Source organism: Scatophagus argus, chromosome 21 (genome assembly GCF_020382885.2).
Source record: "Scatophagus argus isolate fScaArg1 chromosome 21, fScaArg1.pri, whole genome shotgun sequence".
NCBI classification, from domain to species: Eukaryota; Metazoa; Chordata; class Actinopteri; family Scatophagidae; genus Scatophagus; species Scatophagus argus.
The window spans coordinates 19,682,213-19,705,222 of NC_058513.1; the positions used below are offsets into that span (position 1 = coordinate 19,682,213).

A 23,010-nucleotide genomic window follows, 5' to 3' on the forward strand; every position below is an offset into this window, starting at 1 on the left:
ATTTACATGTGTAGCCTGACTGGATCCTCACAGAAATGCTTAACAGGGCAGACACTGTGTGAGAGAGAGACTGGGGGGATTTGCGGTCACTTCCTGTTACATAACTCTGTCGTCTGCGGCAGAAGCTGTGCAGTGGACAGAGGAAGAACTAAACGGTGAGTTTACGGTCATAGCTGGTGTTTCCATTAGAAACAACAGTGTGGACACACAGACACCTTCACAGTGTTTGTTCAGTCCAAAGCACAACATTATTACAAACACATTCAGAGGAAAAGCAGCAAAGCTTCACATCAGAGTATTTCACTCATTTATTTTAAACTGATTCTGAAAGTCCTAACTGTCGCTCAAATACATTAAAAGGTTTCATATTTTATTTTGAAACTCGTTTCCTGTTAAGACAGTGATGATGTTCAGTTGATGTGATGTCACTGCCTCTGGAGGAAGAAACAAAAGACACTACACTTGAAACATTAGATTTTTATTCTGAAAGGAAACACACAAAAGGAACAGTCACTCACTCACTCCCTGCTTACATCACTTCCTGCTCACATCAAAACATCATAACATCATCGTTACATTGCACTTTACAAAACAGCCTCGCTACAGTACAGTCGCTAATGCTAGCTGTTGGCTAGTTGGTTAGCTAGCTAAGATAAATACCAATCATAACTGTTAAGTTAGCAGGAGCGAACTGACTGGTTTCTAACTAAATTGTTGCGTTCAAGTCACGCCGGAATAAAAGCAAACTTAAACTCAGTTCTCACTGAAAGATCAAATTCATGACTTTGAAGTGAGCCACTCTGAACAGCCAATCACTGCTGAGCAGAGGGCCAAAAAATCATAAACTAACCTCAGATCAGACCGTTCCGGTAAAATATTAGCATGATGCAGCTTCAAGCTTACAAAAACAATGTTCATCTACTGTTGGCAACATTAGCAGTGTAGCTAAGTGCTCCCCTGACACAGCGCCACCAGGGGGTCTGGAGGGATAAATAATGCATCAACCACACACAGCAGGACGCTTGTTTTTATTAGCTTGATAACAGTCACATGACCCTCAGAAAGCTCACCTGTCACCATTTACCACAATTCTGACGTGACTTGAATGCAGCACGAGCCCCCCAGCTGCCAAACATCTCAACACAAACAAAAACCACATGCAACACCTTTATTCAGTTTTTTAGAGCCAAACTCACTTTGGCTGAAACACTCACTTTACATTTCACACACACACACACACACACACACATGGTAAGAGCACTGGAAGTGTTTCTTAGTAACTTAGTAAAGGCTTTTATGCTGGTATGGCTAACATGAGCTAACAGGAAGTGCAGGTTTACCTTTAGCTCTCCATCTACAGTTAAAAAGTTAAAATTACCATGACGACATCCTGCAACTACTAAGTGATGAGCTACCTGTTACCAGGGAAACAGAAACGCCACAGTGACATGCTAACAGGAAGGAAAACAAAGAAATGAAATGTGTCACAAAGTAGCCAACGTGACCTTTCACCCCGCCCATCATCTTCCTCTTCATGCTGCATTCAGGGCATCAAACATCAATGTGACAGTGAAAACAGCGACAAAAGTTTGTACAAGCCAAACACGTTGAAATCTGCCTTGAACCTGAGGACTGAGCCCAGACCACTCAAAGTGTAGACCAATAAATGAAGCGCTGATTTAAAGGGAAGTTCTGGTGTTTTCCAACTGGGTTCTTTTTGGATTCTGGCTGATGCTAATACTGCTCTAAAACAACGTGTGTCAGCACCAAATCAATGTCTTTTACAGAAATCACTTCATGCGCTTGTCTTTAAGTCTGTGTGAATTCAGAAATTAGAAAACCCCCAAGTCAAAGAAACAAGTCAAGATTCTAACCTCCCAGAAAACTTGGAAGCCATTTTGTGCATAGTTACAAAGATGAAGATCTGGTTATGTGGAATACTGGGTGACTGAGTGGTTTCACCCCCCAGTAACCCCGCTGTAACACTACCATAACAGCAGCTAAATGTGCTGGTTTCCCCACCAGCTGCGAATTCTCCGAGGATAACATTAACTAAAGTGCAAGTTCTTAGTTTCTGGTTCTGATTGGTTTTTCCAATCAGTTCACTCTGGATTCAACCAGTTCAGAATAGAGTCTCTGAAACACTGACATGTCAAGTATAAATTAGAGGCCTGAAATGGTACAAACAATTACCATCAAACCTGAACAGTTCTTTAACTTTTAGAGTTCGACTGAATCCAGATGTCCCCCATCTGGACTTGCAGACTTCTGAGGTGCTTATGGTTATAACAAAAAGTGCTCAGCAGTAATGTGGGGATAAAACACACTGAGACAAAAGTTCAGATCTCACTCACATCTGTGCATTTAGCTAAAACCGTGATCTTGACTCTCTAACCCCCCCTAAAGTGCACCGAGTCAGTTCAAGGTTCAAGTCTGCAGGTGCAAGGTGGTTTGGACATCTGGATTAAGCCCTGCACCAGACGGGGTCAGGTTAGGGTAAGGGGTTTTGAAACACGTAAGGCCATGACGCTCCTGTGGGTATTTAGGAAGTTTAAAGAGAGCACCTCTGAATCCGTGTGAGACTTCTAAAGCCTGTCCGGTCACCGCGAGGATCCTCGTGACATTTACCAAATCTTTTGGATGCTGCTGAAAAGCCTTCAAGACTCCTCAGTTCACTTCAGTCTGTCAGACTTGCATATTTTAAATATGAATGTCTCTGATGCAATGAAAACTCTTGAATGTTTTAATGCTTTTTCAGGGCACCCGTGAATCCCTTTGTAACTGAGGTCATCCCAGGTGTCCACCTGGTGTCCATTTGGCTGTGTCCCAACACAGAGGACCAGATGCAAGACCAGTCTGGCTCTTAAAGGGGAGTGGGGTTTGTTCGTTGGGGTGCAGATCTGAAAAGATGCTCCAGTGTGCAGTACACAGGCCAGTTCTGACTCAGCGTCGGCACCTATCGGGTTCTGATGCTTCATTCATCAGGTGTGCTGGGCCAAGACATTGTGACCACCCGATGTTGAACTGGCTGTTGTCCTGAGACCTTCTACTCCAGTCCAGGCAGACTCCAAATGTTTCCATAAAGTAAATGGTTCATGTTAGGGCAGCTAAAGTGATTTAAGTGACAGCAGTCCGTAGTGCATCCTGCCAACATAACCGCAAAAACCACCAGTGGCTTCTCAGTACTCAGGTGAAGGTCCTGTGAATCTCTTACATCTTGGGAACAATGTTACAGAGTGAATGCAATGTTAAAAACATGGCCTAAGGTGGTCTCACCAGTAGGGGGTGCTGTTCTCAACACAACCCCAGCTCTGCCACTCAGGAAAGATCCCTGCTGATGTCCTGGGACTTCCAAAGGGATCACACTCCATCTCCTCCCTCTTTTCTCCATTGTGGTCTCCCTGGATCTCCAGACTGACGGTGCTCCGAGCTGGGCTGCTCGTAAGGTCTGCCACCACCAACCGGTAGTTGTTCCCGTGGTTGTTGTCCCAGAAGGTTTGGTCCTGAGTCTGGTACTGAATGCAGAACTCCACTGTATTGGAGGGCTTGAGAACCTCCGGTATGAATACAGAGAAGGAGAAGGTGTCGGTGTCAGGGCAGCCGTAGATGTTGTTTAGGTACAGACACGGAACGTCCTGGAAGGAGCGCCACGAGTCAAAGGTGATCCGGATCGAGACGGACTTTTGAAAAGAGAGGTTTCGAACCTGAACAGTGCCTGAGAGCAGATGCTCTTGGACAGAACAGGTCTCCAGACAAACCTGCTGGGCTTTGAGCCGGTTCCTCAGGTCCAAATAGTCTGCTGCCGGCTGGATGAAGTCCAGAACCAGACCTGAACCACAATCTGCAGCTTCTGAAAGGCAAACATAATGGACAGGGGTCATAGGGGTCAGTTGGATTTTGTCCTTTTAAGAATTTATTCTGGTTTTTAGTGCTGCATAAACAAAGCTTAAGGCTGCAACTAATTCTTTTTATGATGCATTAATGATGTCAGAAGGTAGTGAAAACCGATTATCACATGTTCTTAAGAAGAATTTTTTTTAAGAATAATCAACTTTTATTGGCAGTATATATATATTTTTACATACACACATACTGAATTTGACTACTGTATTTATCTCATCCTTAGTTGAACACACACATGCAACACGCGGCAAATTACACACAGTGAAACACACACAGGAGCAGTGGGCAGCATCAAGCATATTGGGGGGGTTAAGTGCCTTGCTCAAGGGCCTCTCAGCCGGTTAATGAAGGGGGGAGCATTTTAGCGCATTAATCACTCCACCACTCCCAAATTTTTCCAGCCCGTCCGGTGGGGGAATCGAACCGGTGACCCTCCGATCACAAGCCGCTTCTCCAACCTCTAGGCTGCCCCCTCTTACGCCAAATGTCACGCAATGTCTGTGTCAACAAATCCAAATACCTTAAAAATCTAACAACATTTAGTTCATTTGAAAATAAGAGAAACGTGTGGCGTCTGGGACCACAGAAGAGATAACTTATAGTAAATGACAAATCAGAACAGTTTCTCGGTATACTTCGACTGACGTATCAGTGGATCTACTGGTCTCAGCTCTGATGAAGTTATCAATGATTAACTGCTCTTCACTCACCTTTACTGTTTCCCAGGTGCAGACCGGCGGTGGCGCCCTCTAGCTCTGTCAGGTGGAACTGCAGCTCGGTCAGTGGGTAGTCCTCAGCCTCGTTGAAGACGTGGATGGCGGTGAGCGCGAGGCCTTGAGAGTCTGCAAAAACCACACTTTTCTTCTTCTTCTTCCTTTTCAGCCACGCTGGGCTGCCATCGAGCTCTGTGCTCGCTGACCTCATGGTTGATGTGGTGACGTTGGACAGACAAGGTCTCAGCGGTTCACAAAGAGACAGGTTGTCATAATTACTGAGGAAGGAGCGCAGAGGAGGAGAGCTCGCCAGGCAGATCCTCACGGCCATGTCGACAGGCATGATGGGAGATGAACCCCCAGGGCTCAGGATGTGGAGAACACTGAGGACAGAACAAGACAACAGGAAAAAGGAAGTGAAACTCCTGAGTAGCTGTTTGGTCCGTAGTTGTGTTGTTAACCTGGAGCAGGAACCCAATCACAGCACTGAAAACATGATGTCATCATACGAGGTTCATACTGCTGTCTACAGCAGCCGTCCTACCTGCACTTCATACCGTTTACACTGCGTACAACACTGGAGCAGCACCGACCAGGACCAGGTCCTGGTCGGTGCTGCTCCTTGTTGTTGTATCTATAGTCCTGTGCAGTATGTGTGGTCTAGTGTCAGTTTGCACTATGTACAGTGTATATTTAAATTCCAGTGTAGCACCTGTTCCCTGGAGGAACGCTGTCTCGTTTCAGTTACTGTAAACAGCTGAAATTACAATAAAAACCTCTTGACTTGATCATGTTACAGGATCCTGACAGGGACAAGACTCCTGAGTAGCAAAGTGAATAGCACTAACAGCTCTGATATGAACCAGTGCAAAACACACCTGTGCAGGTGGACTTCAGGTGTGCACAGTCTGCACGGACCTGCTGCTTCCGTTTGAACAGATCGGCCTCATGTTGCTTCACAGCACCTTAAAACTCTTGTCTGTTCTCAGGTCAGTTTGTTGGAGTTACATCTTTCTGTCTGAACACTGACAGATAAACTTTACATATCTGATATCAGATCTATTTTTCTGTTCTTCTCCAGAGGGGATTCATTCATTCAGGCCAGGTATAAGCAAAGTAAACAGAAATGACAAAGTTTGTTAAAATGGAAAGTATACAAGCGTAATTAAACTGAAGTTTACAAGGTAAGCAGGATACGTACGCAGTATCCATGAAAACAAAATAAGATGCAGTATACAGCAGTACGATACTGCAAAAATAAGTAAACGAATAATATAAAACACAATAAACTACAGAGTCAGCATATTAGATTGCGCTATGTATTAGTGAGACAACAGAATCCCTTAAGATTAGTTATTTACATGCACTTTCCCACACTTCACGTTATTTTAAGAGAAATCAAAGGGAAGGCTGAGCAGGTGAGATAAACCTGTTGAAGTCGTCCACACCATCAGCACAGGACGGGAGGCTGCTGTGGCGCAGTTTCGTATCGGACTCTCACCTGGTGCAGTTCATTGAAAAGTTTCACTCTCAGTAGAACCCACTTCAGTCCAACACAACCCTCGACGGCGAGCGCCTGTTGTTTCTCTTTATTTTCTTTCCTTTTAACTCTCTTGCTTTAATGCAATTTTCACATTTCAGCCATTTTAGAGAGAAGACGCGGCCTGACACGCCCCCGACAGAGATGGAGAGCGAGACGGAGGGAGAGTAGCCAATCAGCGCTCTGAACCGTCAGCCGCTCACTCTCTCGGCCAATCAGCGAGGTGCCAAAAGAAAAGAAAGGGCACTCAGACAATGACGTAAGGATGGGCGGAGCCTGTCCTCTAAAGGGATGACTTCCGCAGTTCAGACTGACAGGCAGAACTTTCATAAAATCAACTAATCCATGAAAGTTATTTCACCAACAGCGTAGAAAATAAAAGTAATTACAAAGCAACTGCTGTTTTAGACGGATTATGTTGTTAAATAGTAATATAATAATAATATTTTTTATATACAGAAGGTTGGAGGATTACTTTAAAAAGATATTGCAGTACAACTATCTGTTAAAAATGTACTCAGTAACCTAATCATAGTAGCACAGTATTAAAGTAATGCAACTGCATTACTTTCTGTTACTTTGGAGTGCCTAAATACCAAATATGTAAATAAAGATAAGAAAAAAGAAAGAACTTGTTTTTTTGCTTTAAAGACAAAACAATAGCCAAATTTCAGCCCAGTGTGTCAAAGTATTTTTTTTCACCACTGCTGTAATGTGTCTGCATGTGCATGGTATAAGTTTTTGTTTTATTTTGTTCTATTTTTTAATGCATATCTCTCTGTTCTGTAAGCACAAGATTCAGCAGACATTCTGTAAACGCAGATCACATGATCAGCTCAACCAGATAAAGTGATTATTTTCCATGTCTCTTAGTGAGGCATGAAAAGGTGGAAACTGAAGTGACAAGGCAGTAAAAAGAGGAAGAGCAAAAGCAGAGCAACTTTCCTTAGAAAGCGTAACCATAAAACATAAATGAATAAGCACACTGACACAGAGGGAACAAAATAAGTTTACCACAGTTGTTCATTTGAACAGGTGTGTTGTGATCTTTCACCTGTTCCCCTGTTTCTCCCGCTGCTCTGACAACGGAATGGTATACTTCCTGTCGTCTGTCATACACTTCCTGCAGCTCTGCAGACAGACGACTCACAGTGCTTTAGTCGACGATAATTAAAGCAAAAAAGCAAGTTCTACGTGACGCTGATTTCCACACATGCAGGCTGTGAAGGTATCCTCTCAGAGAAACTGGTTCTACATCCTGCAGACATGTGCCGACGTGGACTCCAACTCCATTAAAAGCCTAGTCATTCAGGTCATAATAATAAAAATAATAATGTGTTTAATAGTTGTTCAGGTTAATGAAACCTACAGACAGAAACTGTGCTTTATTACTTTGGTTACATCATCTGCATAGAAACATCATCCTCTTCATCGTCATTAACAAAACGTAAGTGCTTACTGAAGTTGTGCAAAACAACATAATACTGTCAGAAAACAGAGAGCAAAAACACACAGAGAGAAGAAAACAAAAACAACAGACATCATCAATACTGAATATGGCATCGTATTCCTTCTGTGGCTTCACAAACTCCTCACAGTGAGAAACTCTGTACCGTGAAAATACCGACCAAGATGTGGAGCTCACATCGCTCTACTGCTCCACCAGCGGACGGGAACCTGCAGGGGGCGACACGAACTACAGCTGTTGTCGTGGTTGTGACGTACGTCATGTGTAAATAGTTTCTGAGTGTGAACGAGGTGAATTTAACTTCTAATGTGTTCCATGTTTACGTGAATCTGGACATGCAAGACACAGTGTTGGCCATGATGAAGGTTTGTGTCAGCTGGTTCCTCCACATGACCTCATGACTCCAATATCATCTGTCACACGTCTGTAACGTCTGGTAGAAAAACCAGGTTGAGATCCTGAAAGGGATCAGATTATTGCAACCTTTCAGGATCTCTGAATGTCACCTCACATTCAGCCAGAAAAAGGAACAAATTTAACAACATGTCAGTCGTGAATGGAACCGACTGGATGAAGCAGCAGAGCGATGGGTTCTGTAGTTTGTTCTCTTCAACTAAAAGTGAAATTATATCTTCAGCAGTGCAAATAGCCCCAATGCAGTCCAACAGGATCCAACAGGACCCAGCAGGATCTGACCCTGATTCCCAGAACAACAGCAACACAGTTCAGTTTACTCGCGTGACTTCAGAGGGTCTTCATCATGAGAACATCTGGACATCAGTGACATGAAAAACGTTATGAAGAGGTCAGAGAGAAACTCCTCCTTCATCCTTCATAGTGACAACGAAGCCGTGTCTGTCTTTGGATCAGAGATATAAAGTAATCTGGTTTAGATTTTTTTTTTGGCACAATCAATCTTGTTCTTGATCACTTTGCTTAGGATTTTGAAGTGTTCAGCTCTGCAGCCTGCTCACTTTTCTCCAGCAACATGCTGACTGATTACCAAATCTCATATCAGTTTACCATAATGTGAGATCTCATATCTTGAAATTCTCATGTTTATGGTGTTTCAACTTTTCATCATTACAACATTAAAAAATCTGCTTGATATCTCATACAGCGGTGATGATTACAGCCTGTCCTCATGACAGAAAATATCGTCCCTGTTGTTCCCAAAACAGTTTCCTCTTCCTCATCCTCTACAGACAGAAGTTGATCTGTTTGGCCAGCTCTCGGTCCAGGTCGTGGATCAGAGTATCGAAGTCCTTCAGACTAAGCCGACAATTAAATGGAGCATCAAAATCCATGAACTCGTCCATGTACAGACCTCCTCCTCCTCCTCCAGAAGACCATGTCTCTTTCTTCTCCTCCTCTTCATCCCCGCTGCCTGAAACAGCAACAACATGAAGGAGTGAATGATGTTTTAATGTTGGAAAACTTCAAAGCAAGCAAACAACACAGACAAAAGGTTTATAGTGACTGTAGCGCCCCCATGAGGCTGTAACATTCATTACACACAGGAAACTAAGCTTAATGTGATGCTGTTTGAGTGGTAACATTTCAAATGTCGACTACCTTTTGGTATGTGACGCTGAAGTAGCAGTGGTAGTAAAAGTAGTATGATGTAGCAACATGTTAACCTTTACTATGGTGGAATTCTGTGTTAGCATCGTGTACAGCGGAGGATTCAGTCACTGCGATCTTGCCATGAGCTAAAGTGAGAACTTTGACCTGTTGGTGGCGCCACACAGAAAGTCAAACTCAGTAGGACTCATCTTGTGCGAACCACAAATGTGTGAACCACACACTTCAGATATGTAGTTTTAAACAGAAATCTGGAAACCACACATTCACACTCCCATCTCTGTCACTGCAGTCAAGTTAACAATAATAAATATGCAACATCCCAACATTCACAGCTGTAATCGATAATTGAGTCAATGATGCAACTCTTAAGCAAATGTTGTTTCTAAATGTGAAGGACCGAAGTGTTAACTACAGAAAAACAATGATGAAGAATACTGAAGAGTAATTTGGAGCCCTTTTTGATTTGGTCTTGGCATCCTCGACCCCAGTTCAGCTTATCTTGGACTTGAGTGGTCTTGACTACAGACCAAGTCACAGAATTACACAGTTTGACCTGTCTGCTGCTTCTGAAGACATGTTGAAGTTAAAAGGCTCCACTCTTTTATGAGTAGGTCCTCTGTACAGTAAAGAATAATGTCTTCTACTGCCAAAAGGTGAGGCTGCTTTGTTTGGGTCAAAAATAAAAATACATTTGATAAACCATCTGCTCATCTGTTTACCTCCGTCACTCTCACTTCCTGCCACTTCATCATAATCAGCCTCCTGTCCAGACAGAAGATGTCGTCCACAGATGCTCCAGTCTCCAGCGTACCGGTTGATCGGTGGTGGACTCTCGAGCCGGCCTAGACCTCCTCGACCCCGACGTGACACGACTGCCTCCTCCTCTGGGTTCTGTGGTAGAGCCAATCGTAGCACAGGATGCTGCTGCTGCTGTTGGTCTGGGAGGCTTGGGGTGATATCTGAGGGGGACAGGGAGATGTCTATGTGGTCGTCTGCTGGGACTCGATGGGTTGGCACTGAGGAAAGATATGAACAAAAAATAAGATGCTGGGCAACATGAAACCTGGTTTCCATGGCAACGACTAAGAATCCTAAGAAGTGGGTGGAGCTCTTAATTGATGAGGTTTTCCTCTGCTGTTGCTGCTGAAGTTTGTAAAAACTGGAGCAACTTACCTGGCCACAGCTGCAGTAGGTAGTGTAGCGCCTCAATATGTCGTTTGAAATCCACTGCACTCGCTATCTCTTCATTATGACCCAATACCTTTCCTCCTCCCCTCCCTCCTCCTCCCGCCCTCCAGGCATCCTGCGTCGGGGTGAGGAGCACTGGCCCGAAGCAGACCGCCAAGTTCTGATGCGTCATCCTGTTGGACGAGCTGAAGGACGCCACCAAGCTGAGGTGATCCAGCAAGAGAGACAGGGTAGCCTGGAGAGATAGGGAGGGAAAATGTAAGGAAATCCTGCTGTCTGCAGTGAATCTGATCCCCATCCACAGGAGTGCAACCCTGACATTATGAAACAGATCAAAAAGATGTGACTCTTCCTCTATAAAAAGGATGAAAATCAGACAATCAAACAGACAACTGACAGCGTAAACACCACCTGTAAGCTGGTCAAGCTGCTGACTGTCCCTGACCCCATTTTGGTTTACATAAAAATTATCCAGTCACTTCCGCACAGTGAAGATAAAATAGTTTATATTTGGGAAAGTTTGTCCAGTAACCAGTGTTGGACCTGCACTGGTATGAGACATGTAGTAGAGGTATTGCAACCAGTATCAGGAGAGAAAAGATGTACTTGTTCAACAACATGTTCATTCCTGCTTGTTCACCAAATATTACTTTTACAAGACTTCTGACCATTTTGATTTTCATGTTGTCATGTTTTTAAATCAACCAGAATCCTCACATAGTTTGATTTGCTGGTGAAGCCTGAACCAGTTCCTGGAGCTCAGGAGCACACACTTCACTTTTTTGGAATATCATTCAAATGGTGTTGAAGGTGAATCGTATTCGTTTCATATTTCAGCTGTTAGACTGGTTTTACCAGAAACATACAGACCATGTTGAGAAACCTGTTTCCAGGGTCAGTTTGGATCCCATTTAATTTTCATGAGACTTTGATAGAAGAATGTAGAAATGTGAACACCCTGCTTCAGCACCATGACAGTTTACATTTACACCTGTTACGGTAGTACAAAACAGAATGCTGTACTGCTGTACTGCTGTGGTAGAAGTACTCAGTGTTACCCTCTCTGGAGGTGGTAAACAGGAAAGCAGCTCCATGGTGCTCTGGGCCAGCTCAGGATCAGGGGTCGCAGGTGGTGCAGGTGGGGGTTGTAGGATCATGGCCTCCCTGACAACCTGATACAGAGTCCTGGTGATGAGCTGAGATGGCAGCTCACGCAGGTAGTCCTTCAGGATACCTGAGAAAACACACAGGACTGAGTCCGATCTGCCAGCTACTGCAGCAGTTGGGATTACGGGCCTGTCACCCACACAGATTTATTCTGCCGGTCCAGTCAAAAGGTTGCGACTACTGCCCATAACGACCACCTTGATTTAGGAAACAACGAAGTATCTCTGACAAGAGCCACACTAAGGCAAAATTCCTAAATTCAAGTTGTCAGTGTCCAGTGCAAGTCTTCAGGTCCAACCCTGCTTGTTTCTGTCCAGTTAGACTTGACCTCAAAGATAAAATGTGAAGAATTCTGAAGGACAAAGACAACAGTGGATTAAGTCCTTTGTAAAGATTGGTCTGGTGCATCCTATGGTAAAGGATGCTAAAGAAAGGAAGCATTCAATCGCCTTTCTTTAGCATTTAGAGAATTCAACTAGTGTTCATCATGGCTGACGCATAGGCAGGAACCTTCCTAAGCACATAGACTACTCAGCAGCAGCCGAAGTCCTCCAGCTGTGTATTTACTGACCTGTAATGACGTTGATGTCAGGGTAGAGGTCCTCACTGAGGCAGACAGCTGAGCTGTTCCGCTCAAACCAGTCCCTGAGCTCCTTCTTCACTGCAGCAGACCCACACAGTCTGTACAGACCCACCACCTGACAAACATCAACTGTGATTATTGATCTGTTCTCAGAGTCTTACCAATACTGAAGTGAATGATGGAAACAAAACAGACAGGTCTAAACAGACTGATACCTTCAGTCCTCGTCGTTCTATCTCTGCAACACATTTCTGGATCAGTAGTGGGACAGGGGATGCAGACCCTTCTTTCTCCACCAGATGGTGCAGTTCAACCCCAAACACATTCGCAGGCACTGATGAGTCACTGATGGACTGTGATACAATCAAAAGCCTTGTCACTGGTTATCAGTAGACTGCAGTGGCAGGCCGTGCATTTGGTACCTGGGCCTTCAGTGGGGACATACCTGACTTAGTCCACCTCTTAATACAACCGCTATCACGTCGCAATTATAAAGCAAACATCGATACTATCCAAAAACGCAATATGACGAGGCGTGGCGTTAGAGAGAGAGAAATTTTGCGTGTTGAGGATAATAACCATTATTAATACAACAAGAAACACAGTTAAGACAACTCCAAACCTCTACACTACAACCGCAACTGTGCCATGTACATCACTTTTGCTCTGACCGACCAATCAGAGTTCTTCTACATGCAAACAAAGCTGATTGGTTTAAGAAACAGTCAATGGCTAATGTAGTTTAAGTTGCATGGGCCAGCACTATTGATTCTGAAGGCCCTGGACAGATTAGACTGACACGGCTGAAATCTGATTGGACAGAAATCAAACATCCACATACATGTACTGGAAGCGGTGCAGCTGAGAGACATGCTATGAAATGAAGAGAATAAACTGTTTGGAATAGATTAATACAATTTCATGGAACAAATATTAGAACGGCCCACCACTGGGCTACCAATGGTAGTATTTCATAACAGTATAGTGAGTCTGAGGTTGGAAATTATGACTTTGACTGACAGAAATTCTGATAAAGTAAAGGGAGTTTTTCCTTGCCACTGTCTGCTTGCTTGAGGGTTCAGGCTCTGGGTCTCTGTAAAGCACCTAGAGACAATTTTGATTGTATAAGGTGCTATATAAATAAATTGAAATTGAACTGAAATTGATGACATAATTGAGAAGAGATGAATATGAATCTAAAACAATCCCCTGAAAAAACTGTAAGTTAAGATAAGAACTCCACATCTCAGAATCTCTGAAATCAAGAATCATTGTGATGTAATTCCACTTTAATCAGCAACATCAGCAGTATTAGTGTACCTGTGTGTCCCACTTTTCCTGTAGTGATAGTTTGACATAAAGAAGACCTCTGGGCTCTAACTTTACACAGAGCTGCTGACTTCGACTCCCTGACAGACAGAAAAGAAAAGAATTTTGCTGCAGAATATCATATTTATTCATTTGAACGGTGATGGTGAGGCAGTAAAAATACTGCAGTGAAATGAACCTTTAAAGAGTGGAGGGATGGAGACTCCACCCAGACAGCAGACTCTGTTTCTGGTTGGACCACCTGAAGTCTGATCTGTCCCTGATTTAGACCCTCCAACTGCTTGTGGACTGGCTGCAGAGACAAAAACATAAAGACTTAAATGAACATTTTTGGTTTGGGGTCAGTTACTGTTTTAAGGAATCTGACCTCCATCAAATCACTCCGATTTTGGAGTGATTTTTCAAATCACTCCGTGGAGGAGGTATGATCTCCTGAAGAGCAAGAAATGGGCGAAGCCTTATGGCATTACGTCACACACCACCAACTCTGGCACTTTTAATTATACATCCAACTGGATTAGTATAGTATCAGAACCAGAGCCAGAAGTGGGATCAGCAGCCTCTATGGCCCTCATGAAGAGACTAGACCAAGAGGTCAGACAAGAGTAAATCTCAGACTGGCATTTAGTCATTGGAAAGAGCATTGCTAATAAAAGACAGACACGGGGCTGGACTTCATGCTGTTGGACTAGTCAGTGATATTAGCCGGCTTTCTTGTGTTGTGTTTGTCAGTAAAACTGCCTAGTCAGCCCGCAGAGGTTAAGCTGAAACTCTGCTGTGTCCTGTGTTTTAAACAAACTTTGACTGCTGCACAACAAACAATGTCTGACAACTACATATGAGGATCAGTCTACTAGAGAGAATCTGAACATTTTAGCAACCAAGAACTGGACCCAAAATGTAAGTAGCTGAACCTACCGCAAAGAATTAATAAGACTAACTAAACTAGTTTGCACACAGTAGTACTACCTGGTGTTAAGACCACTATGCGGAGCTGCCGGGCTCTCTCCAGCTCCAGGTGGAAGGCGTGGTTTAATGAGAGGGCGGGGCCTCGTAGGGTCAGGAGGGCGGTCCTCGCTCTCGTTACCCCGTCAATCTGGATGGCCAGAAAGACTTCCTTACTGTCATCTGACCTGAGAGGAGACAGACACAGACAGGAACAGACAGGGAGCACTTTGTCAATGTGGAACCAAAACCAAAGTGTTCCTGTCTCAAACTGGAACGACAGGTGAGACTGTGTTGGTCTCTGTTGTCCTAAACTGTAACTGTGCAAACTAACACACATAGCCTTACATTTACTATGGCAACCCTGAAATCAGAACTGTGTGTGTCCAGCTGCAGCTGCTGTTTCCCATTCATCAAAGAGAATGCTGTGTTCCTACCTGCTGGTCTTCATCTCCTCCAGACCCAGCAGATGAACGGTCAGTAAACCTGTCACCCGTTGGCTGCATCGCTGAGGATTGGAGCCCACATACAACTGGAAAGAACTGACGTCACATGCCACTTCCTGTGAAGCTGTAAGGGCAGGTGTCTGTTGCCGTGGCAGCAGTTCAGGGGAGTCCCCATCGCTAAGATAACCTAAAAGCAAAACATATGTTTCACTCATGGCCTTATACTCTGGACATGGGCGAGGATCACGCTTCAGTCCAGGACTCGTGGCTTTGAGCTCCAACCTCCAGCCTGAGTGGTGTTACAGATTTGGTTCATGTGCACTTCTGCATGCATGTGTAATGAGACAACCAAGGTGGATTATAATCAGATTCAACACAACATAAAATCTAGTGAAAACTTATTTCACCACGCAGTTGAAACCAATTTTACCTCCTTTACTTGCAGAGCGTCCTCTGGATGATCGTCGCAGCGGCCTGACCGGAGGGGCGGAGCTATCCAGGTGATATCTGCTGATTACATTCTGGTTGGACAAGGCTGATGATGATGTTGTATTCTTACTGGTTGACTCGTCTTCGCCTCCTCTGCTGTCATTTCCCTGGCGATGGGCACGAGAGGATGAGCGTAGACTGAGTTTGCGGCGCAGTTCAGGAAGTTTCTTCATCTTTAGGGAGAGTTTCCTCACCGTACCAGGAGACCTGAGCCTGTCAATCACACTGCTGGACAAACCTCCTTTCTTTTGGGAGGTGGGGCTAGAGTCTGAGGCAAGGTATTCTGAGAGAAAGAAACATAAAGACTGAGCCCTTTTCTACAACATGACCAATGTGATTTAATTCAGCAGAAGTACAAACCTCGTCAGACAAGTTGATTATTACTCTTCTTATTAGTTGAATGTGGGTAGAGTCAGGTCTTCTTACCTGTGTTTTCTGTTGTGATGCCATCAGTATGGTGACTAACACTTGGACTGGCTCCATCCAGTGGACAGTCACTGCTAAAACTCTCTGCTGATCCGACCCATGCGCCGCCCAGCTCTTCTCTGGTACCTCCTGGGCCTGCTCTCTTTGTTGATCCTCCATCCTCCCTCTCATTTCTCCTCCTCCATATTTCCTCCTCCCTGCGCGAACCTCCTGCATCCTCCTCCTCAGGGATTGGGTTGTACCAGATGTTACTGCCACTTTCCTCCTTAAGCCCAAAGACCTCTAATGAAGCCTGGGTCTTTCCTGAAGACAGCACCCAGGCTCGGCTGCTGCGATCCAGGCTCTGCAGATAGGCCCGCTGGCCAGACTTGGTGCTGACAGGTGTGGTGGGCACTTCAGGGGAGCCCCCTGCTGGCTGTGTGGTTTCCTGGTGGACTGTCGTGGAACTAGCAGGAACACAGGAGATGCTGGTCATATCCCAGGCCAAGCTCACGCACATCCTGTTGCTGCACTGCTCTGTCTGGGAGCAGAACATGAAGTGAGGCTCAAAGTACTGAAGGGAGTTGTCAAACTTCAACTCATCCCTTTTCTCCACATAGGACAAAAACAATTTATCCTGCACTACAGTTAACTCTTTAAGATTGTATCCGCACCTTATCTTATCTGTTGACATTCTGCACCTAATAGTGATCATTAATAATGATCATTAATAATGATCCTCATATATATACCCTGTTATTTTTTTTATATATTACTCAGTTATTTTTATATTTTGTGTGAAAATTTATTTGCTACTTTTGTATACTTCTTCGTATTGCAACCCTGGCACAACAATTTCCTGTGGGATCAATAAAGTTTTTATCTTATCTTGGGGGGGATTCAGACTGCCAAAGACACAACAGGAAGGAGGGCTTAAAGTACGCTGAAAAGAGACAAATACCCAAAGCAAAACAAGAAGCATGGGTTGAACTACCAGGAGAAGAGCAAGAAGACAAAGACACACTGTTAAACTACCATCAAGATGAACTCAAGGCTCAAACTCCCAGGAATGGACAAAGGGAGTCAGACATTACTGGACTGTAGGAATAGGAATGAAGAACCAGTCTCAAATTGTTCCATCCATCTGAATAATATGCCTCCGAGTTTATCGGTTACTTTTCATTGATGCTGACATGTTTTTCTGGAAGTTGTGTGTGATGAGGTTGATGTCGAACATGCTAACACATTTCAATGCAACACGGGCTCAAATTCCAGGAAAGCCATTCGGCTGACACTCTACACATGAGAGCCACTGTTTCCCAATCCAATGGCATTTCTGTTATGGAGGGCAAAAAATTATCTCCATGCAACTATACTGTCCTTAGACTCATTGGTATCGATCACATCAATCAGGTCCAGTCCCTACTGCAGTGATTCATCAGTATTTACCTGAGATACACACACTGTAATAATGATCTTTCTATGTAAAGACCACACAGAGAATCAAACTGCTGAACATCTACCTTATCCTGTGCCAGCCTCTGACTCCAGGCCTGCTCAGGTGCATCCTGGGATATCCCTGATGGTCGCTCACGGTCAGAGGTTCTGGGAGCGGAGCTTGAGGGCAAGGTTGTGGGCGGAGCAGTGGAACTCTGCCTTGCCCACGACTGTTTCTTGGCAACTGTGATGCTGTTATGTGGGGGTGTGGGGGGCTCAGGGTCTGCTGCTGGTGGAGTTCTTGTGGTTGTCATCGATGGTGATGATGGTGATGAAGACGTCTGGAGGACAGTGTCAGCATTTACTGGGTAGTCTGCAAGAAACACACACACACACACACACACATGCACACAGCTGTTATTAGCATAGCATTCTTATGGTTGGATTAAAGCCTGAGTTTGGTAGAAATGTGAGGAGAGTGAAGGAATTCAGTGGTGAGTTATTCTGTGGTTCTTTGTTCCCGTCTCACTCTTTTGGTTTCCATGTGGCAGATTTAGCCTCAATACGAAATGTGTAAATGAAGCTGCTTTGAGTCGTATGCAGTTCATGATCAGATGTTTAGCACATGATGCTCTCTGTCTGGCCTAAGACATCAGACCATGCTGCACAGTTTGACCATTATTGATCTGCCATAATCATATCAGCTGTTTCTGTTGAAACAAACTGGGAAATATCAAGCAACAATTTATCACTTATAACCACAGATTTTCTGTCACATCCTGAACATCTGGATTTCTTTCTTCCAGCTCTCAGTTTCCTGTGTGTGCGTGTGTGTTAGATCCTCGTGACACACACTGTGCATGAAGACCTGTGCATGACTGTCTGACTGAGCTGCATGAATAAACTCTCTGTATTTCTTTATCTCACTGAGAACTGCTGCTGTTCTGTCTTTTAATGTTCCTGTAACGTCATCTCAAAAAATCCTGATCCCTGATTGGCAGGTGCCTGACTCCTGTAACCCCCACAAGGATGCCCCTTGAACATCTTTGAGCAACATCCACAACCTCACCAAAGATAGCCAGAGATTTGTTGTGGTCCAATGTAACCAAAAGAACCATTGTAATCCCTTCTCTTCTTGTAATCTCCTTTAGAACAACTCAGAGATTCAAAGCGGCCTTGAAGAGGTTGATGAGCTCTTGCAAATGAGGTTCTTCAATGAGCTCAGAAGCATTACTACTGTTGTTATGGTTACATGAAGGTTAGCACATCTTGAGCTCTGATTTAGAATGGAAAAAATTCTTGACTTGAATTATCTCTGAGGTAAAGTCGCATTGAGGTCAGATGGATCAGGTCCTTCAGAATTCTCCAGAGGTCTTCATGGGGGCTTTGGGGATCCTTGAAGATCTGAGTCCTTCTAAAACAGCAATTCTTTGAGGTTCTTCTCAACTGCCGTTTGAATCCTTTTAAGGACCTCTGGCATATTCTCAAGAACCTGTTGTTGTTCAGCTACCACTTTCTGACATCAACCTTTCTGCTCTGACACTCCTGGGATTGAGTTTAGAAACTTAAAATGACTTGGTTGGTTATACATGAATAAAGTTTTAGTTTTAAGCATATAAATCTTATTAGCATATAAAGTAGTTGAAGCTAACATGCATCCGGCTACTCTCACACAGCAACATGATCGCCCCACTCATAGTGTTGGTGGTTACTGATGGGGTTCCTCATGTCTATTCTTGGTCATTTATAAGACCTGATTTCACTTGGAGGCAGCAAAGACACCTGAAATCGTCTTTCTCAGTGGATTAAATTTGTTCAGCTGTCGTGGAGATGGGGTTTCATGTGGAGTCTGATGGATCTCAGTCCACTGGTCTCCACCTCCTGACAGAAACATTTGCTCTTTAGCTGCACCAGCTGCTCTCTGACTGAGCCTGTCAGCTGGTCAACAGGTTGCATACAGAAGCTACTCTCTGAAACTAAAACAACTCTGATTGGGTACGGGTCCAGACAGGAAGTGATACTCTCCAGAGGTCGGCCTCCACTTCCTGTCATCTGGATGAAACCAGGGAAAACCTGATGGTAGCCTGTGTGTAATGTTAGACCATCTGTTATAAATTTTCAGAAGCCTGAGAAATGCTGATCTGTGAGGAAAGAGGAGGAGGAAGGAGGGAGGAGGAGGAGGAAGACAAGGAGGAAGATGAGAAGGAGGGAGAAAGAGGAGGAGGAGGAGGAGGAGGAAGACAAGGAAGAAGACGAGGAGGAGGGAGAAAGAGGAGGAGGAGGGAGGAGGAGGGAGGAGGGAGAGGAAGAGAGCGAGTGAGGAGGAGGGACAAAGAGGAGGAGGAGAGAGAAAGAGGAGGAGGAGGGAGGAGGAGGGAGGAGGGAGAGGAAGAGAGCGAGTGAGGAGGAGGGACAAAGAGGAGGAGGAGGAAGACAAAGAGGAAGACGAGGAGGAGGAATAGAAGGAGGGAGAAAGAGGAGGAGGAGGGAGGGGGAGGGAGAGGAAGAGAGGGAGTGAGGAGGAGGAGGGAGGAGGAGGAGGAAGACGAGGAGGAGGGAGAAAGAGGAGGAGGAGGGAGTAGGAGGAAAACAAGGAGGAGGAGGAGGGACAAAGAGGAGGAGGAGGAGGGAGGAGGAGGGAGAGGAAGAGCGGGAGTGAGGAGGAGGGAGAAAGAGGAGGAGGAGTAAGACAGAGGAAGATGAGGAGGAGGAATAGAAGGAGGAGGAGGGAGTGAGGAAGAGGAAGAGGAGGAGGAGGAGTAAGAAGACAAGGAGGAGGAAGAGAAGGAGGAGGAGGAAAACGAGAAGGAGGAATAGAAGGAGGAGGGAGGAGGAGGAAGAGGAAGAGAGGGAGTGAGGGGGAGGGAGAGGAGAAGGAAGAGAAGGATCAGGAGGAGGAAGAGAAGAAGAGGGAGGAGGGAGGAGGAAGAGGAGGATCAGGAGGAGGAAGAGAAGAAGAGGGAGGAGGGAGGAGGAAGAGGAGGATCAGGAGGAGGAAGAGAAGAAGAGGGAGGAGGGAGGAGGAAGAGGAGGATCAGGAGGAGGAGGGGGCGTGGAGGATGAATAAACAGCTGTGACTGTGCACGTATCAATGAAGTCTCTGTGTTTAAGACCAAACACACTGCTGTCTATTCACTATTCATTAGTCTTAAAATACACAGAAACACACAAAGACCGCAGTCATCGACACACACACACACACACACACACAGACAAGCTTTAAGAGGTTGTGTGTCATGAGGGAGTCTGTCCAACATCCTACAGAAAATCAGTTTCATCAGTATCAATCATATTGGTCTGTGCTGGTCTGTGCTGGTCTGTGCTGGTTTGTGTTTCAGTTCTCCTGTCTCATTACTGTGTGTGAGCAGTGAGCAGTTTTATATCTCAGATCTTCACTTGGTCCAAGTAGCAGCAGTATCACAGGGACAGATAAACAGGAAGTGGACCACACACACTCCGCCTAATGACAGGAAATGGTCAGCTGACCCAGTTTGTCTGCAGGAAGCTGAACATTAAACCGTGTGTGAGTAGATGAGATGATTACTGAAACGTTCTTGACGTCCGACTGACAGTCTGCTCCTCGGACGCCGGACAGACATCGACACAGCTCAGTTCAAACATTAATGAAATCTCACGTTAAAAATATGTGAAAGCTTTAAAATGCTGATAAAGACAAAGCAAGTCCTCCATGGCTCCTCCGTGTAGGACGACTGAATTTAACACCAAACTTCTCCAATCTTTTCAGGTCCAGTGTGAAAAGGAGGAATGATGGCAGACAAACCTGCTGTTTGAAGACACACACCTGAAAACTGCGTATCTGTCCTTTAAGCTGAGTTAACAGTGGTGACCTCATTTCTGCTCAACCTGACTGGGCCTTGTCTGAGCACAAGCTAAACTAAGCCAGCTTCATGCTACACCCCACCACCGCCAACATCATGCGTTCATCCTCAGTGCCAGCAGGAAATCAGCTGTGACATCACAGCTTACATCACAGCTCTGTGGGCTGTCTATTGGCCGAGACACAGCCACAGAACAACAGCTTCATGTCTTTGTTTCAGAGGAACACTACAGCTGAACTCCGAGGTTCTGATCTGCAACAGATCAGGTCTAAAAATAACCAGAGCAGTGGAAAATCCTCCTGAAAACGACACGCTTGAAATGATTTCATAGACCTGAGGTTAAGAAATATTTCCAGATTCAGACTGAAGCAAGTGAGTGTGACAGAAGGTCTCGTGCGCCTCCAGATGAAGTGCAGGCCAGTCGGCTTGTGGTCAGACAGACGGAGAACGTCAAACCTGACAAATTAAACAGCCAATTTGTCTCTTCATCAAGATCTCCGTTTGTCTCTTAACCAGCTCCATGATAGACGTGACGGACCAGCTGTCGGTGTCTTCTGGTCTGTGGACGTTCTGAAGCCATGGGTTTGGCATAAAGGTTGGTTTGGAGCCAAAAGTGACCATATTTGGACAAGATGGTATCCATTGCTAAGCCAGGTTGCCACGGTAATGACTGATCAATCAAAATTATCCCCCGCTTTACTACAACATCACGTTGTAGTGAAGCAGACCTGAAACCAGCAACTGAGGACATAAACTCATCAGAAAACTGTTTACTGCTTTTCATAAGCTTGCATACAGTTAGACTTCTGTTTGAAACCAGTAGTGTCGCCCCCTGCTGGTTGTTAGAAAGAATGCAGATTTAAGTCACCTCTGTGTTTTACACAGTCGACGTGACAAACTACAGTAAGTAACTTCCTGTTGTCTTTATATCACCTGCATACTGTCACACCTGTCGCTTTTGTCTCGCAGTCATCATCACTCTTAGCATGTTAGCACACAATCGCAGGTCAAATTATTTAACAACACACTTAACTACACACTGAGCTCAGACAGCTGTACCTGTCTGTCTGTCTCTGTCTTCAGGTCTCTGTAGTTGGACCAGAGGACAGTTATATGACCTGCTGCGTGCAGGTTCTGTCACTGGGAGGACGTCTCTTGTGTTTGTCCAACAGGATGTCTTTCTGACTGCTGATACACTTTGTGTCCTGAAAATGATGTTCATATGAAACTAATGTGTGGAGGACACATGAAGCTGGCCAGTTAATGTGATGAGGAAGCACCACTGAAGAACACATCGGAGCAGCGTCTGTGGACCTATGGACTGGAAATGACTTCAGTCATCAAGCGAATCTTCTTCTTCACCTGAACATCAGCGCTGAGAACATTCAAACGTCGCTCAGGTCAAACATTGATGGTGAATCGTTACAAGACTTAGAGCCTTTGTGGCAGACGGAGTTGATGAATGCTTTTGTTCAGGAGGAAGAAACTTTTTGTTGTGTAAAGAAGTTTTGCTTTGGTATCGAAGTGGAGCAGATCTGAGATACGACAGCAACAACAGGAAGTCATGAGGACGTGTGAAGTTCAGCTCAGAGGACACAAACACTGACTTTAACCTTGTGATGTTGCTCACCGCTCAGTTTGGGGTCGGTCTTCCTGCGGGATCTGTCTCTGCCTCTCAGCCTGGAGAAGGTCCTCTTCAGCAGGGGCTCAGCCATGGCGGACCCCCCTCTCCAGCTCCTCCTCCTCCTCAGGCCTCCTGGAGAGGAGAAGAAGAATCCAGCAGGAGCACAGAGGTATCAGCACTCCTTCATCATGTTCAGATCACAGTTTTCACTTCACGCTTCGCCATGACTGCGACTCCTCGCTCGCTGTGAGAGCTGCAGAACAGGAAATGAATTCCACACATTCTTTCCCAAACTCCCCCTCCTCCTCCTCCTCCTGTTCCTCCTCCCACTCTCCTCCCTCCACAAG

General features: G+C 45.0%; 2 protein-coding genes across 3 annotated transcripts; both read right to left on the reverse strand.

The window, feature by feature from the left end:
• Positions 1–454: 454 nt before the first annotated feature.
• On the reverse strand, positions 455–6,312 carry ppp1r3cb (protein phosphatase 1, regulatory subunit 3Cb). Its single transcript, XM_046377550.1, has 3 exons — positions 6,118–6,312; positions 4,614–4,999; positions 455–3,850 (listed from the first exon to the last, which is right to left on the reverse strand). The coding sequence occupies exons 1-3, from the start codon at positions 6,129–6,131 to the stop codon at positions 3,273–3,275; spliced, it is 978 nt and encodes a 325-aa protein (XP_046233506.1). The 5' UTR covers positions 6,132–6,312; the 3' UTR covers positions 455–3,272.
• Positions 6,313–7,522: 1,210 nt separating this feature from the next.
• LOC124052797 (rho GTPase-activating protein SYDE1) lies at positions 7,523–22,946 on the reverse strand. 2 transcript variants are annotated; one of them, XM_046377469.1, is made up of 14 exons: positions 22,670–22,946; positions 17,287–17,573; positions 15,785–16,304; positions 15,300–15,641; positions 14,861–15,056; positions 14,448–14,611; positions 13,657–13,770; positions 13,470–13,558; positions 12,365–12,502; positions 12,138–12,264; positions 11,458–11,633; positions 10,385–10,634; positions 9,931–10,227; positions 7,523–9,011 (listed from the first exon to the last, which is right to left on the reverse strand). In XM_046377469.1, exons 1-14 carry the CDS (start codon positions 22,752–22,754, stop codon positions 8,824–8,826), a joined length of 2,973 nt encoding a protein of 990 aa, XP_046233425.1. In that variant the 5' UTR covers positions 22,755–22,946; the 3' UTR covers positions 7,523–8,823. The 2 variants fall into 2 exon arrangements, with proteins under 2 accessions (XP_046233425.1, XP_046233426.1); XM_046377470.1 differs by lacking the exon at positions 22,670–22,946 and having other exon boundaries at positions 15,785–16,230; positions 17,287–17,475.
• Between the last annotated feature and the right edge of the window lie 64 nt (positions 22,947–23,010).